This window comes from Alosa alosa, chromosome 4 (genome assembly GCF_017589495.1).
Source record: "Alosa alosa isolate M-15738 ecotype Scorff River chromosome 4, AALO_Geno_1.1, whole genome shotgun sequence".
NCBI classification, from domain to species: Eukaryota; Metazoa; Chordata; class Actinopteri; order Clupeiformes; family Clupeidae; genus Alosa; species Alosa alosa.
The window spans coordinates 26,000,065-26,017,248 of NC_063192.1; the positions used below are offsets into that span (position 1 = coordinate 26,000,065).

A 17,184-nucleotide genomic window follows, 5' to 3' on the forward strand; every position below is an offset into this window, starting at 1 on the left:
GCCCAGCGATGTCATCCAGTGCCATGAGCCATCTCTTTAGCAGGACTGTGGATGTGGTCCATGGGCTGCTGCTGTGCTCAGTGAGGCCTACCTCTCACACTTTTTGGGATGTTTTGGTCCAACTCCTTGCAGCTCCATTATCTCCTACCAAGGGTCTTCAATGGCCTGTCTGGTCTCTGGAGACTGCAGTGGTTATGGGGGCAGCTACCCAAATTCAAAGGCTGTTCTCCTTGGTTTAGTAGTGGTGTGGTGTTTCTCTGTGCTTTAGCAGGTCTCTCTCTGCCTGGCCAACATAGAGCGCTGGACCATGGGCATGGGCATGCAGGCTGCTCTTCTTCCTGATGGCTGTCTCTCCCCAGCATTGCGGAGGGCAGCCCCACACCTGGCCAGCGGATCCTGTCCAACAATACAAGTGTCTTGGATGCTGGTCAGCCAAAATGGGGGTCGGACCACTTTTTCGGCAACAAGAATGTATGGGTCTTTCTTCCATTCCAGGTCAGCTCAAATGGGGGATATTGTGGCGCTTGTGTAGAACTAGCGCTCCACATGGCCCAACTTCTGGGATACAACACTCAACGCTCACTGGCTGGCAGTCAAGGGGAATGACTCCTCTCGCCGGACCGGTACTCCTTCGGATAAAGGCGTCTTGAGCCCCCAGTGTGAGTGCAACACAGACAGACTCCCGTGCTGCTCTTGGGACACTCGCTCCATCTGCTCTTCCTAACTGTTGGTCTTGAGGGGCAGGACGCAGATTAGCGTTTCCATTAACTTGGAATATTGCTTTCAGGCATTGGAATGTTGTTGTTTTTTTGTATCAGCTGCCCCTTCTTCAATGCCTCCAGCCCTTCTACCCTCTTCACAGGTGTTGACATGAGCAAATCCCATGGAATGACACTAATATAGCGAGCTAAGGAGTCAAAGTATTATGGTTACAACAATGAGGTAAACAACAATCAAAAAAATGAAGTAACAAGAAAAGAAATAAATAATTAAATAAATCAGGAAAATAAAATAAATCAGGAAAAGATTATGAGGCTTACAGGCCCAGATACATAGGCCCAGTTAATAAACAAACCAATCCATAAATTATTCAAGTTCTTTAATAGAAGATTTCACAACTCCTCCTTAAAACAGAGATTAGGTAATCTATCTCAGAGACAGCAAAACCATGCCATGTAAAACTTCAGTGCAGATTAAGAAAAGCAGTGCAGACAAGACAACATGCCACAATGAAAAGCATGTGCTACTCAGTGTACTCAGGCCCCCAGAAGTGCTCACAATATTGGCTTGCTTTGTTGGTGACTTTGGTTGGGTTCTTTGTATTGGCAGCAAATGTGGTACTGGTACTGTGAGGAATTGCCATTCCTGTTCCTGGGTACAACTGTGCAATGAACAGTTGGTGGCAACAGTCGCAAATGTATAGTATTAAGTATATACTCTTTTGATCCCGTAAGGGAAATTTGGTCTCTGCAATTTATCCCAATCCATGAATTAGTGAAACACACTCAGCACACAGTGAAGTGAAGCACACACTAATCCCGGCGCAGTGAGCTGCCTGCAACAACAGCAGCGCTCGGGGAGCAGTGAGGGGTTGAGTGCCTTAGGCACTTCAGCCGTGCCTACTGGTCGGGGTTCGAACCGGCAACCTTCAGGTTACAAGTCCGAAGCGCTAACCAGTAGGCCACGGCTGCCCCTTAATGTTTAATGTGCCACATTGGTAACCATCCTGCGTCATGCTGTAAATTTACATGTATTCAATTAGCAAACACTTTTATTGAAAGTGATGTTGTGTAATTAGTCACAGTAATTAGTGTTAAATAGTCTTGGTTGTTGATAGGCCACTGTATGACCCCCCACACACACACACACACACCACCACCACCACCACCACCTACAGCACAATGAATTTAACAGCCTCTCTTGTGTGTCTGAAAAAAGAGGTCCCTGGGTCCCTTGGTGTTTAAAATGTGAGCTCACCACTGGGCCCCACACTCCTCAGCAGTTACAATGTGAGGGCCCCAGGTCCCTTGATTTTTGTGTGTTCACTCTATTAGAAAAACAGCTGATTTACATCTTTGCATAACAGCTGAAAAACAAAGATTGCTGGACAAGGTCACAAATAGTACCTCTGAGATCTTAGGACTTGAGTTGCTCTCAAGGATCCATAGATCCTATTTCCATTCCCATGGTAATAATAATAATAATAATAATACCTTCGACTTATATAGCGCCTTTCATGGTACCCAAGGTCGCTTTACAACACATGGATGGGGGGACCTCACTAGTAACCACCACCAATGAATGGTATGGAGATATCTAACCCTAGCTGCCTGTCACCTGTGTTAACGACTGGAACTTCCTTGTTCCCTTGTTCGAGGCTGCAGGCACTTATCAGGTGGGATGCTTCTTACAAAGCAGGTTAGTGTCATGGCTGCTAATCTTGTAATCAGTGCAATTCTTTGGGCCATTAGGGAATGAGGTACACAGCGCAATACTGCCCACCTGGCCTTAGGGAGTACAATAGTTACTCAGTAGAAGATATTTTTGGATGTGAAGCCCTTCCGTAAGGGTCATGAAAGATATAGTTCACTATAAATACTGTCCTAAATGGCCAAAAATCACAAATATTGATAAAACAATCTATTTACAGTATCTTATAATTGGATGTGTTTATTCCTTATATTGACAACCAGAGAGCACTTAAGACTGATGATGTATGGATAAGAATGGAATATGCAAGAGCAGAAGATGCTGATCGCTCCTGTTTCCTTTTCATCCAGTTAGTGTATTTGCTGGTGCGAGCATACACTCCAGGTCTCATAGCTAGTGCACATTCATCCCCAAAGCTTGTCACTCCTACAAGGTAGAACCTCTCCTGTTCTTCACTGTAGCATTGCAAAGGACCCCCGCTGTCACCCTTCAATGGAGCAAAACAAAACAATCATGAGCACCATGCACCATGACCAGATGCATTTGAATAATTTGTACATTCAGATGGAAGTAAGATCCCAATGAAACCGTTACTACATCACCTGGCAACTGTCAACATTCCCCTCCTCAAAGCCAGCACAGATCATGTTTTCACTGATGAAACCATTATACCAGTCCAGCTGATTGCAGGTCTCTCTGGGAATAAGATCCACCTCTGCCTCACGCAGTCTGAATACACCGGGGCCTGGAAAGACAGTGATGTTCAAATTCTAAGCTTAGGTCTTTGTGCTGATGACAAACCACTAGTCTTACATAGCTAATTTGTTCAATTAATGACACAAACCCTCATTTCTAGTGCTTCCCCAGCCACTGATAAAGCATGCGCTGAATTTCAGGGTCCTTTCCTCTGTCTCATTTTTGATTGTACACACAGGCTGAACATAGTCCGTAAACTGAAGCGGCGTGCTCAACTGCAGAAGGGCCACGTCGTTGCCAAATTTGGTAGCTGTAGAATAATTCTTGTGAATGATCATTTGTTTGATGTTTCGATGCTGCGCATATTTTCCTCTTCTCAAAAGGAAACGTTCACCAGCCATCACCTGCAGGTCCGAGCGAATTCTGAGGAGAAGGAAAACATAATCATAATAAGAGAATAATTAAATAAGGATGCTAAGTCTCATAAAACACTGACGTTTAAGTCTCCATTGACAAGGCACTAAATGTTGGGGCCAATTGTGCATTCCTGTCTACTAGTCTTATTAGTTGACATGAAGTCACAGGTCTTTCAAGACATGCTAAGCTTTCTCTTTCTCTAAGCTTTCTTCATCTATGGAACCACTAGCCTATTTTCAACCCAACAATGAGTGTGAGTGTGCCTCAAAACCTTTCTAGTATACTACCATATACTGTATCAAGCAATGTGATTACATAGCACTTACAAGTTAGAATCGAAACAGTGAGCTGCAGTGATCACCCATTGAGCGCTGAGAATACTCCCACCACAGAAATGCCGGAAACCTCTCTGAATGCTGACTTGCCAAGGCCATGCCCCATCAGGTGCAATCCGGCCACCAACAATGCGTGACCCGCCAGGTGCACCCACCAATGGCCGTTGTCCACACCCTGCTGTAGTTAAGTCACATTTTTGCATTTGTTTTAGAAAAGTAGGCTATTGAACACACAGGCAGTGTGTTTACACTCTTACAGCTTACATAAGTGGCACTAACTACAGATAATGTCTTTCCATGTGTATGTAATATCATGATAATCAGTTTTTACTAATCAAAATGTATGATTAAAATGTAAAACCAATTTAACACCAAATAGATGGTGGCAGAACTTACTAACTTGGGCAGAAATTCCATTTCCGAGTCTTAAGTTTAACAATAAAACCAGTAGGACTATGGTGAGCATTGATGTTTTGCCCTCCATCTGAGTGGAGAAGTGGGAGTGACAGTTTTAAAAACTTTATTGGGATTTGCTTTGTGACGTTGCTGCAGGTGATTGTGATGTAGGCTAATATAAAGAACATTCACTGAGGCTATGTCAGCAGTGACATAGTGACAGCAGTGGTGTAATTATGTAGCCTACCGCCACCCCCCTCCATCCCATATACACACAGGCATCCCCATCCCCCACCCAGCAAAGTCTGTATAAAACAATACATCTGAAATTAATTATTTTAGCACCCTAAATCGAGAAACCATTTAGGACATACATGCATAGGTTTATACTGCTTCAGACAAGCCGAATTAGATGACTAGCTTAACTCTTTGAAGGCAACCTATTCTGCTACACTGCCTTGGAGCTAATTATCTGCTGGAGACTCCACATTTCGTCTTCTCTGCTTGTCCCGTCGTTCAGCATGCACTAGCCAGGTAGCAGCGTGGTAGTCGAAATAGGGGTAGGCCTAATTGAATTAATCAGACCGTTTTCTTGGATTTTATTTTGATACCAATCAATGCCTCTCACTGATCCGAAGACATGTATTTGCCGACACTCCCTAGTATTTTGCTGAGAGTCATCAATTATGCAGGGTAACTACACGCATTGGGAAGAAAGATAGCAGCATCAATATGGCGACAACCGCAGTTTCTTCCGAGTCTTTTCGACATCTGCAGTCCAGCGACACCATTGTGGATACGCGCTAACGTTTAAATAGTAAGTATATATTCAGATTTTTCTAAAACGGGTGATTTTTTTCGGGCGAGGAGGACGTTTTTTTGCTCTCACCAGTACGCTGAAAATGTCGCAGAGCGCCGGGTCCCAGGCATATTTTTTCCGTCGAATAGGCTCAATGCCAGACATTATATTAGGTCGACATTTATATTGGAGTATTGCATTTTCCGTTCATTGTTCAGCGTGCCCTGTCATTCTTTGACGAAGAAATTGCCTAAAATGTTTCCTGGGCTTAATTTACATTGCGCGTGGGCTACATTAACATGCAAAAATAACAATAAACACAGGCTACTGATCTTGAGCAAAGACGATCTCTAATCTTCACAAGTGGACATAATGAGACCAACTTGCATTGTAACGTTTATTATCCCGTTATGTCAAAGATCATACCAGAATTTATTGGAACCTGTGACGTGATCACTCTATTTCCAATACCCCCCTTCCAGCGCCACCTCCAAATATTCACCCACCATCCACGATTACGTTTCATGAAAATTGTTCCCTGTCAAATGGGAGCACTACACTTGAAATACACGTTGTCGAAATATGGGAAGTGATGCCAGATGCAATCGCAAGATTTGTAAATTTTCCATGACTTCTTATTGATCCAGGAGACGACATAGCGTTCGCGGGTGTGGTAGGCTTCGTTTTCTTCAAGTATTTTAGACAACCTGCAGAAAACACCGCCTTTTCAGGTAGAGGCATTAGTCGACATTCAAACAATACAGCTGTATCAGCTGAGCTGTTTAAAGGTTGTGTTGTTAGTCACTTTTTTGAGAGTGGACTTCTCGAATGAAAGCTTTCTGCTTAGAAACACCCACTGCAGTATTTGCTGTGTCTCGCTGTGGCCCTCACCCGTTTTGGGAGGACGTGTGAGGCAGCGGTCCTCTATTTACTTGGTTCTCCAAATTATTTCGTGACCTCAACCATTTCTTGGCAGTGATCCAAACCGACTGTTTTTTTTTGTTTTTTTTTTAACTACGCGTCTCCTGCACTGGTTGCATCAAAACACTGAAGCAAACGCAGTTGAGCCTGACTACTTTATTTCTATTCCAAAAACGGTGTAGGACGAAGATGCATTAGTAATGAAGCAAGGAACACCTTAGCTCAGTTTTTCTCAGCAAGAGATCCATACATCAGGCTATCCTTAATTTTTTAAAAATGGATTAACCGGGATGTTGCAGGTAATTTTTTTCAACGTGTGTGCATGCTCTTTATGCTCAAGCGTTTTCTTTGTTTTCTTTCCTTCGAAAAAAGGCTATCTCAAAGACAGGCATCTGGGGCACACGAATTAGCCGATGGTGAAATTGAACATACGTTTGTGTGTTCAAAATAGAAACACAGTTCCTTGTGTTATGTTTCTGCTAACAATTCCGTTACATAAACAATTCCCAATGTGCTGAATGATAAAGGCTAATTGGTGAAAGCACTAATTTGATCGCTTTTATGCATTTGAAATCCTCGTGCCGATCAACTTGTCTTAAATACCAACGAATACAGCACACTTGCAGTATATGGAGCATATGGTTACAAAAATCAGATTTTCACATGCAAATATTTTCGTTAGCTCAGATGTTGTTAGCCTACATTATTTTCGGACCTAGGTAGGTAGGCCTATGACGTTTTCTATGTAGGCTATTGCCGTTTATCTCAATTGCCTCCTGACCTAGACAAGTGAACACTTTTTTCTACACGCTATATGATTTGTGTCATTTGAGAAAAAGACGTGGTTGTGCTCTTGTAGCAGGCTACGAGGTAGGCCAGTGTGACACTATAGCCGTGAGGCTGGGAATGTGGTGCTGAACGGACAGCGCCCACGAAACGTAGGCTAGTATGTCATAGCGGTTAAGGCATTTTAAAAGGATTCGATTTATATATTTAAGGCAGCTTTGTATAGACATTCTTGGGGGTCAGGCGCTAGTTTTCTTCATGAAGTAATTTTAATGAGTAATAGACTTAAAGACAGATTTGTGTGACCTCAAAATGTCTTCCAGTGCTAGCTCAAGAGGCGCTTAAGTTTGTGTAGTATAACAGGCATTTTCAGTGAAACCGAGCCTGATTATTGACTTTACTCTAATGTTGATTGTTTTATTGTGTCACTGTCAGTCAGGTAGTCTTAATGTTATGTCTAATATTGCTATTCATCTTATAGTAGGCTCAAATTGCACTAAAATTATGCTAAAAAATATGGTTGTAAAGATGCCAAAGGGCAAGAAGCCAAGTGAACAAAGATTGTATTACAATGATTCTTCCACTTTTACAAGCACTGTGGACATTGTAGTTTGTGATAGACATGTAAACTTCATATACTATGCAGGTTGTGGTGTTGTCATAATAGTGGAATAGAGGAACTGTTAACCATGTTGAGGATGTATTAGAATATCATGTATGCATTCCCCTTCTTTGGCCTTCTGTGTTGGTCTTTGGTTATAGGATACCTTTTTTTTACACTGGAGCAATTTTGAGCTTAAATACTCAAACGTTGGCATTCCAAATGGCCTCAACTGGGAACCAGCAATGATGTTAAAAATACTGTTTATTTTACATCCCATCAGCAGTCACTTTATTAGTCTGTCTGTAAGGCGTTGATATCCCATGAATGTTGTCAGACTTCTGTTCTGCTACTGATGTTTGGGTGTAGAGCTCATACCATGCTGTTTGTCCTCTAGAGAAGGTCAGTAGAACATACCCATAATGTTTGAATATGAGGCCAGTCATTTCATCTTTCATCTTGTTGACATGCTTGCTTTGATCCATGTGGAGTTGTATTTAATCATTTAATGTGGAGGCTTATTTTGTATGAAACTAGATGTGTGCTTGTCCAATGGTTACAGTGATATTTCTAGTTTATTTATTTATTTATGTATTTATTTATTTGATTTAATTTTATTCAAAGTTACTTACATATATCAATTATTACAAGGGGCAGTCTCCCCGGAGCAAATCAGGGTAAAGTGTATTGCTCAAGGGCACAACGGTGGTGGCTGGGAATGGAACCCTACTGGCTACTGCATACTGGGATCATTGAGCCTTTTCATTGAAATTACAGTGGAACTGTTGGGCTTCTCTAGCACTGTGATGCTTCTAGGATGGTGTCATTCCATCATTACCTGCCAAGAGCTCAGGAATGGCAAGTCTTCCATCCTGGAAGAGTTTGTTTCCCGGTGAGGTGACTGATTTATGTGTCGACAGAAAATGCTGTGCACATGCCTTCAGAGATGGCTCCCTCACTCTGGAGGAGACCCCAGAGGACCCCACCCCTATCTATAATGTGACATCAGTCTCTCTCTTTCTCTCTCTCTCTCCCACTCTTTCTCTTTCTGTCCCCCTCTCTCATTATGAACTCCTGCTGTGCATTCATTCATTAGGTGTGCAGCAGCCATACTGCCTCAGCCTCAGCACCTGTGCCCAGTGTTCCTTTCACCAGATTGCTCCTCTGATGAAGGTCATAGCATGTATGGTAGCAGCACGGGATCAGACACTACACAGCACAACAGTACAGTACAGCACAGCACAGCACAGCATATATGAGCTAATGTACTCTTTTCTTTTGTTCAAGAGGGGAAAAATGGGGAAGAAAGGTGACCAATCTGTTGAGGCGTAATCTACGCAATGTTGATGTGTTGATGGTTTGAATACAGGAGGAAGTGGAGGCCACCTGCTGCACCTCGTGAGCTTACCTCGTTCTGATTGGTCATACATGAAGCTGCATGACTCACCACTTGTGTCTATGCCTCTGCACTCATTTCCCTGTTTAGCTCTGCGATGCCCCTAGTCCAGCTAAATATGGCGGCTTGATGTTGTCAATTGGTATTTTTAGTAGCAAGGTGGCAAGCTTGTTCTTTTGCTATCGGCTAGTTCACATGAAGATGATTTACTGATTTTGCTCTTATTTTCTTATATCAAATTAATATGACACACATTTAAATATTTATGGAAATGCATACTGTGTGTTGTGATGTTTGTCACATGTTATTGGTCCATGAAACTCTCCTGTCTATTGTGTGGAGTGTATGGATAGGGAAGGCTGTGTTTGAGAGTAATGTCCTACATTTAAATTAAAGGATTGCCTAACACATCTCAATTGACCTCTCCCTTTCTTTCTTTTTTCTTTCTTTCTTTTTTTCTTTCTTTCTTTCTTTCTTTCTTTCCTCTCTCTCTCTCTTCCTCCCATTTAGAACTGGATGCCCTGGATGGTACCTAATTAAAGCAGAAGTCGCTGCAGGATGAAAACATGGCTGCACCCCTTCTTGCACCGCCAGGACCTGATAGCTTCAAATTTTTTACCCGAGAATCCCTGGCTAACCTTGAGAAGCGCATTGCTGAGGAAAAAGCCAAGCCGCCACCCAAGCCTGACAGCAGTTACCGTGACGATGACGACGAAAATAAGCCCAAGCCTAGCAGTGACCTGGAGGCCGGCAAAAACCTGCCCTTCATCTATGGAGACATCCCTTCTTCAATGGTGGCGACACCATTGGAGGACTTGGACCATTTCTACATAAACAAGAAAGTGAGTGAGACCCTCTCCCTCTCGCATGGTAACAGCCCTGTCAATCACCAGTCTTGGATCTGTCTCACCTTGCCGCCAAGGGTTAACAGTCTAAAATACTTACGATCTTCTTCAAAAACACTCATCCACACTAATAGTCACCATCTCATCTTCTGCGCTCTTCTCTGCAGATGACAGTAAAAGACACAGAGAGGGATATGTGCACTGCAAATTACATTTCAGAAGATATATCCGTGTAATGGTAGTTAACCTTTAGTGATATTTATTCAGTTCCAAATAGTACTTGTACACAGTATACACAGATACAGTACAAACCGATATATAGTCAAGTATAGCAATGTACAATATGTTATGATTTTCTAGTACCGTACATTTAACAGGGTCAGTGTGTTCTAGTTATGTGAAGACACAATATATACTGTACTGCATTCATCTGTAGACATAGAAAATGAGTCAAACATTCCAGTGATTTTTTTTTATGCACAAGCACTGTTTTTGCCTAGAGCCTTTGGCTTTTTTCTCTCCTCCTTTTCTAGACATTTATCCATGATCCTCTAGAAGAAAAGTGTCTTTTATTGCCCCAAAACAGAAAACTGGGACGGCCTCTGAACATGTTTGCGTTAGGGGTTCTTTGTGTTCTCTTCTAAACTAGGTTAGGGTTGTTGAAAACTTTATGATTTCTGATTTTCCTTATTTGATTGATTGTACTTGTTTTTTGGATGTGAGACATCATCACTGTTGCATTGTCATGCTTATTATTCTTTGTCCCAGTTTCTGTGCCTACAGAAAGCCAAAACCAAAGATCCCATTTCCACTCTGTCCTTGTCTGTCATTGGTGCATCTCTGCACACGCTAGAGTGTTGTATTTAGATGTTCAGAAACTACAGACTTGTGTAGGGTTTTTTGCAGTGAATGTAATGCCATTGGAATGGTTAGGTTAACTGGTAGCAATGCTGCAGTACTGTAGCTATAGAGTTGGTGGAACACACCCCAGATTTGGTATGTGTAGTGGGCCGGGTGTGTGTCCATCGCTTCTCAAGGCTCGGAGGGCTTTAGGGAAAAGGTCAGTTGCAGAGACGTTTGAAACATGGCTGTTCCAGCTGACAGACTTCTCTAATTGTTCTAGAATTAATCTGGCAGAAAACAGGAAGGGAGAGAGAAGAAGAAAGCGGCGTCCTTAAAGACACAGCGCTGGCCTGCTCCAGGTTGAGCCTGATCTGACAGTAGGGGAGGAGGATGGAGAGGAAGAGTCAGCAGCAAGTGCAGATCTCAGAGGACAGTGAGAGGATGTTGGTCCTCTTGTTTTCTCTCCCGCGCTTGCTTGTGCTCTCTCCAAAAGCACTGTGGGTCATGGGCACACGCTGGAAACGAGCCGCGTGGAGCGGCACTGCTGTGGCGTGCCAGACATCAACGGCTCGCGCGCTTCCCAGCTTTGACGCTCGGTCTAACGGCTCCTCTCTCTCCTCCGCTCGCCTCGCCTTGCCTTGCCTTGCCTCCGCCTCACAGCAGCTCTGGAGGAAGCGAGGGGCAAGGCGCAACGCTCGCTCGGCTGCTGACCCCCAGGCATCGCTCGCTTATGGACCACATTAGCATTTAGAAGACCCAGAGGAACGCCACTGCTGCAGCCCAGTCCTTAGCTGTCAGCTATCCCAGCGGTGCCTCCATTGATCTGTTTGCTCCCGAGTTGCACTCAAAATGAGTCGTTTTTCCCCCCCGGTTTGATCGTTGTTGTTGTTTGTTTGTTTTTTGCAAGCTATATGCCCCAGCGATGTGGGCGTCGAGGTTTTTTCCGAGGCACTCTGGGGCCCATGTGGTTCCTAGTCTTTGGCTCCTGTGACGGAGAGCGGTCCACATCAATCTCGCCTCAGATATGCGGTCAGTCATGTTTTGCTGGAGTCCGCTGGAGCATTATGAGCTCACAGACTGCTGGCCTCTACAGGGTCCCCTAATGAAGGTTGTGGTCCAGCATTAAGTGGAGGCCTTCGCCTTCACACAGCAGCCCCTGCCACAATGCCCTGTCCTGAATTATGGATGAGTCCATTTGTGGGTGTTAATACCTGTAAGTGTGTGTGTGTGTGCGTGTGTGTGTGTGCGTGTGTGTCTGAGAGAGAGACAGAGAGAGAGAAGATTCTTCATCCATTCCTCTGTGGTCTTCTCCTCTTCCTCCTGCTCATGGAGAACATGCTTCCTCTTATGTAACACAGCTCTTCTGCTGTCAGAAAGGGAATTCCAATTGAGAGCATGCAGAGGAATGTGCAAGAAAAGCTTTTTTTTCCCTTTCTTTCCTCTTTTCCTCCATCTTGGCTGGCTTGTCCATCTCGTTAAATCCGCACATCCTCTACCCTCCATCTCCCATTGTCTCTCAGTCCAGCCTTTTGTCTCTGATCGGCTGCCGTTGTGCATTTGATGGCGGTGTTGATAGCTGTGCACTTCTCTCTGGATTAATACAGTAATGTATGCAGCTTCGGTGCATTACTCTCTCCCATCTGATGCTCTCATATTCCTGCATGTCCTCACACTCCCCATGTCCCTTTTCACAAACAACAACTCTGCCCAGTCTGCCAGTGTGTTGGAGGCCAGTCAGCGGCTGCAGTAGTACAACTGAAACATGACTCCACACCAGTGTGTCTTTGAGTAGCGGACAAGGCCTGAGGAGACGATTTTAGGGTCGGGGAGGGGGTGGGTCTGGGCTCTTACACTGTCCAGAGCAATTAGCCTGAGAGAGGCTAGCCTGGAGAGGTACCGCGGCGGCCAGAGCTAACAGGGGGGGTGGAGCGGGGGGTGGAGCGGGGGGGTGGAGCGGGGTGGTGGAGCGGGGGGGGGGGGTAGTGGGGTGGGGGTAGTGGGGTGGGGGTAGTGTAGTGGGGTGGGGGTAGTGGGGTGGGGGTGAGGATGGGCGGGGCAGGGATGTAAGGGTGTTGATTGCATTGAGTTGAGTGAGCTGTGAATTTCTACGCCACGATGGAGAGGTAGATCAGTGATGAAGGGAGAGATAGAGAAAGAGAGGGAGAGGGAGAGGGAGAGGGAGGGAGAGCAAGAGCTCCACCCTGGTTTGGTAATCTCTCCGTGCTGCCACTGGGTGATGAATGGCGGGAGTGTGTGTCCCAAATGTGCCTTGTGGCAGGGCTGTGCCGGCCTGGTGATGACGCAGCACTCGAGAGCTCAGGGATGGGTGGGGGTTGGGAGTGGGAGGCAGATGGTTGCACGAGACCAAGAAAATGGCCATTGCTGTCCTGCCATTTTCCTCCTCCCTTCCTCTATCTCCCTCTCCCTCTCTAATTTCTATCGCTTTGTCTTTCTCTCTCTATCTATATCTCTCTCTCTCTCTCTCTCTCTATCTCTATGGCAGAGTCATGAGAAGGGACATGGAGGGTTGTGTTGGAAGATGTGTGCAGGCAAGCATGAGCACCAGAGTGCTCCTGTCTCTCTCATCTATCGCTCTCTCCCTCTCTCTCCCGCTCGCTCTGATGCAACCACAGTGGATGGTGCTGAAATGCTCCTGCGCTCAGCTGGAAGACTGGAGAGAATACCAATGGCTCTCCATTACCTTCTCCACCGTTCTTCATATGGCATCAGTGCAACCGCCTGATTCGGCCCCATGGCACTTCTGTAGGATCCTTAAGGTTTCCACCACCCAGAATGGCAACATATTTTTCGAACGTCACTTACTTGTGCCTTAATTCAAGGTGTCTTGAGCTGTTGCACCCTTAGAATAGGTTTACAGGCTATTGAATCTCATTTTAATGAACCATATACTGACAGAGTGACTGAATTTCAGTTTGGTTGACATGTGAACACATAAGATTAATTGAGGAGCGAGAAGATGACTGTGTCCCCTGCTAGGGTGATATTGGTTGGAAGTTGATCTTGCTTGACTCCAGGAAGGATTTCTTCCACTCTAAGTGAACGTAGGATCTGAGGGTGGGTTTGGGTGGCGTGGTGACTTAAGTAGTGCCTAATTAGGTTGACTAGCCTCTGCAGTCTAGTGCTGCAGCAGGGTGACATATGATGGAGTGCTTGGGCTGCTCTTAGTCCTTTCCTCCTCCCTCCCTCCCTCCCTGTCTTTCTCTCTATCTCTCGCTCTCGCCCCCTGTTTCTCATTTCTCTCTGTGTCTCCCTCGCTCACTCTGTCTTGCCACTGTTTTTGAGTCTAGAATTTTCCATCAGTCTAGTGGCTCCACGCTGCTTCCTAGCTGTCTCTGTCTGCCTTCCAGCAGAATCCTTTTCTCACAGCACATCTCCTTCCTTCTGATGACTTTTGTTGCATTTCTCGTCTCTTTCTCTCTCTTTCTCTCTCTCTCTCTCTCTCTCTCTCTCTCTCTCTGTCTTTCTCTCGCTTTTTCTCTCTGCTCTGTTCCATTTTCACCAATTTTACCTACTCATTTGATATGTTGACAATGACAAGTATGTTGTCATTAACACAATTATGCAGGAATCAAAACATCTAAACGTTAAATTGCACACGTCAAGTGCAACAAAAATAGCATTTCCTGGTGTCACAGGCATTTCCTATGGGTCATCTCTGCTGGTGACTGAGCATTTCACCACGGTAGCATATGGCTATATCAGCAGCGCCAAATGAGGCAGTATATTAGTTTAGTAGTTTGTCTCATTTTAGCTTGAGCTGATGCTCAAATGTTTTTGAGAATGATTTTCCATTTTTGGAAACTCACATTCTGACAGGAATTCATGCCTCCATTTTGAATTAGACCTGACTAGGTTACTGCAATATGTGGATTGGAAGTATGGATTCTTGTTTGTGTCTATAAATGCCTTATGAGACGCAGCCATGTCCCCGAGTCACTCCCTGAGGGTCATTGGCTACCATCATGCCTAGTTGTTATTGTCTAGTGCCGGTGGGTGAGAGGCTCAGGCGAGTAGAAATGTACTTGTAGAAATGTGACTTGATTCATCTTAGCTTGAAGCCAAAAGGGAAAATGTCCCAGTTCTCTCTCCAGCGCCCCCTCCGACCTCACGCTTATTCCTGTGGACCGGCGGTGTGTGTTCAGGGTTCAGCTGGTTAAGAAGCTCATATTGTAGGGCTCTGTCCATGGCTCAGCCTGTGTCTCCCCTCATCCGTTTAACTGTCCTCTGCTCTCCCCTGCTCTCCCCTGCTCTCCTCTCTCTGTGGCTGTGGTACTCTCTCCTGCCTCCATTTTGCTGCTCTCTTTCGCTTGGCTGTGGGCTTCTCTCTCTTTCGCTTTCCTATGGGCTTCTCTCTCTTTCTCTCTCTCTCTCTTTCGCTTGGCTGTGGGCTTCTCTCTCTTTCTCTCTCTCTCTCTTTCGCTTGGCTGTGGGCTTCTCTCTCTTTCTCTCTCTCTCTTTTCGCTTGGCTGTGGGCTTCTCTCTCTTTCTCTCTCTCTCTCTTTCGCTTGGCTGTGGGCTTCTCTCTCTTTCTCTCTCTCTTTCGCTTTCCTATGGGCTTCTCTCTCTTTCTCTCTCTCTCTCTTTCGCTTGGCTATGGGCTTCTCTCTCTTTCTCTCTCTCTCTCTTTCGCTTGGCTATGGGCTTCTCTCTCTTTCTCTCTCTCTCTTTCTTTCTCTCTCTCTGCCACTCTACTCTAAAGTATGAAATTTTCAGTAGCTTTATGGCAAGTCATGCATTGCAAAAAAGGCTTCAGCATGCACTTTGTGCATGTGTGTCAGTGTGTGTGTGTGTGTGTGTGTGTGTGTGTGTGTGTGTGTGTGTGTGTGTGTGTGTGTGTTTGTGTGTGTGTGTGTTTGATGACAGGAGGAACATGCATCTCAGCAGTGCATGCATGCACTCTATAACTGTTTCTTTTTTCGTGTTTAACTGGCTTCCTGTCTTGTCTGCACTGAGCATGCCCAGCAGTCTTGAGGGTTTCATGGAGAAGCACTATAGATGTCTGGAAGTGATTTTTAAGATCTTTATGAGGGAATATGTTCTCCATGATTCGATTTTGTATTAATGTGTTTACCTGCTGGAAAAAAAGGCAAGACTTGTACATGGTACTCTAAATCATTGTAATTCGATGTACTGCATAGAATCAGTTAATTTATCATTACAATCAAATTACGAAAATGGCTGGGGTTGTAAGTGCTGCAAATGGCTGGTCTGTTGTGTGCAGCTGATTGAGAGGCTGGTGTTGCTCTGGATGGGCTTTATTAATCTCTGTCCATGGTGCTAAAGGCTGCCTCTCGGTCTGTAGATCAGAAGGCAAGCGGGTAGTGTTGAAGTACAAGGGCACATACAGTATCACTCCAGCAAAAGCATAGTGTCCCATTAAATTTGGATGTGGCTGGCCATGTTTTATTCAAACAATTATGAGGTTATATTCAGAGAGAGAGATGGGGAGAAAGAGATGTGAGGAGAGAAACACAGAGAGAGAGAGAGAGAGAGAGAGAGAGAGAGAGACAGCTCTTGTTTACACATTGTCTTCTTGTTTAAAGTGGTCACAGATTTCATTGGTGCATCCTGAATTACCACATTACATATGGGAATGACTGAAGCAGCACTAGGGCATTTAGTCCGGGTCAGTGATGCCCAGGGCGGGCCTCTGTCCTAGCAGGGCCATTAGAGGCAAACACAGGAAGAATCTGATCCCACCAGCAGTATTTATTGGCTACTCTCATGTCTGCAGATTGAGGCTTCATGACAGATAGAATTTCCTGAAGCCACTCGGGCAGATGAACGTTTCTTGCCACCAGCGTTTCTGTAAATACACCCACTCCCAGCAGTGACATCTTGTTGTTGATGGACCGCTGGCACGAGATGGCTCATTCTAGAACCTTCTTTTCGGAGACGGATATGTGTACAGTATGTGTCTGACTGTGCGTGTGCATATCTGTGAGCATGGCACTGAGCGGTGACACTGTTGTCGCTTTTTTATTACATCTCACTAACTCCTGCGGTATGTGGCGTCTATAAATAGATAGCCTCTCCTTTCCTTCACTGAGATGCTTCATGTGCCAGAAAATAACTGTGCTGCACAACCTGCCAGGTTTTCCGCTTGGCTGATGTGAGGGAGAGAGTGAAAGAGAGAGAAAGAAAGAGAGAGAGAGAGATGAGTGTTTTCTCTCGGTCTCCCCTCATCGGTAGCCTCTCTTCAGATCTGGCCCCTGATCTCAAGTGGACCTCCAGGAGTTTAACTGAGGAATTAGCCACACTAGTTCAGCTGACTCATCCATATCCAAAGGCTGTGTTCATATGAGCCAGCTCTTCATGTACAACACATCTCTCTGAACTGATCCTGGGTCAGACAGACTGTAACCTTATACTTTGATATTGATTGTGCTTATCCACTATAACACCACCTTGTTTACAGTATATACAGTTGCTGTTAAATTCTGTGAGTAATACAGTATATAGCCCTGATACAGCTTTCAGCTTGTTTTGGGAAAGCTGTGTGATATTGACTGTGATTGATTGTGATTTCTCGTGGGGAATGCTGTGCTTGTGTTCCTCTGGATTGGTGCTGTCCAACCACAGGCCTCCCAGGCTTCTGCTGCCTCTACTTCTGTTCGTCTTTAGCTGACCGTATGTGGACATGCTCATTAGCGGATGCTCAGTTGTGGGCTTTAAGCAATGAGCAGAGAGACTTTCTA

General features: G+C 45.0%; 2 protein-coding genes across 11 annotated transcripts in view; one reads left to right on the plus strand and one right to left on the minus strand.

Moving 5' to 3' along the window:
- Window positions 1–2,659: 2,659 nt before the first annotated feature.
- Window positions 2,660–4,360, minus strand: LOC125293777 (acrosin). Its single transcript, XM_048241887.1, has 5 exons — window positions 4,275–4,360; window positions 3,870–4,056; window positions 3,275–3,549; window positions 3,033–3,175; window positions 2,660–2,917 (listed from the first exon to the last, which is right to left on the minus strand). Exons 1-5 carry the CDS (start codon window positions 4,342–4,344, stop codon window positions 2,678–2,680), a joined length of 915 nt encoding a protein of 304 aa, XP_048097844.1. The 5' UTR covers window positions 4,345–4,360; the 3' UTR covers window positions 2,660–2,677.
- Window positions 4,361–4,750: 390 nt separating this feature from the next.
- Window positions 4,751–17,184, plus strand: part of scn8aa (sodium channel, voltage gated, type VIII, alpha subunit a) — a 67,296-nt gene continuing 54,862 nt past the window's right edge. For 6 of the 10 annotated variants that reach the window (XM_048241519.1, XM_048241521.1, XM_048241524.1 and 3 more), the window contains exons 1-2: window positions 4,752–5,091; window positions 9,288–9,619. In XM_048241519.1, coding sequence (XP_048097476.1) covers window positions 9,344–9,619 — 276 coding nt within the window. In that variant the 5' untranslated portion in view covers window positions 4,752–5,091; window positions 9,288–9,343. Of the gene's footprint in view, window positions 5,092–5,626; window positions 5,747–5,793; window positions 6,294–9,287; window positions 9,620–17,184 lie in introns of those variants that run through there. The other 4 variants (XM_048241515.1, XM_048241523.1, XM_048241517.1 and 1 more) reach the window with 4 other exon arrangements.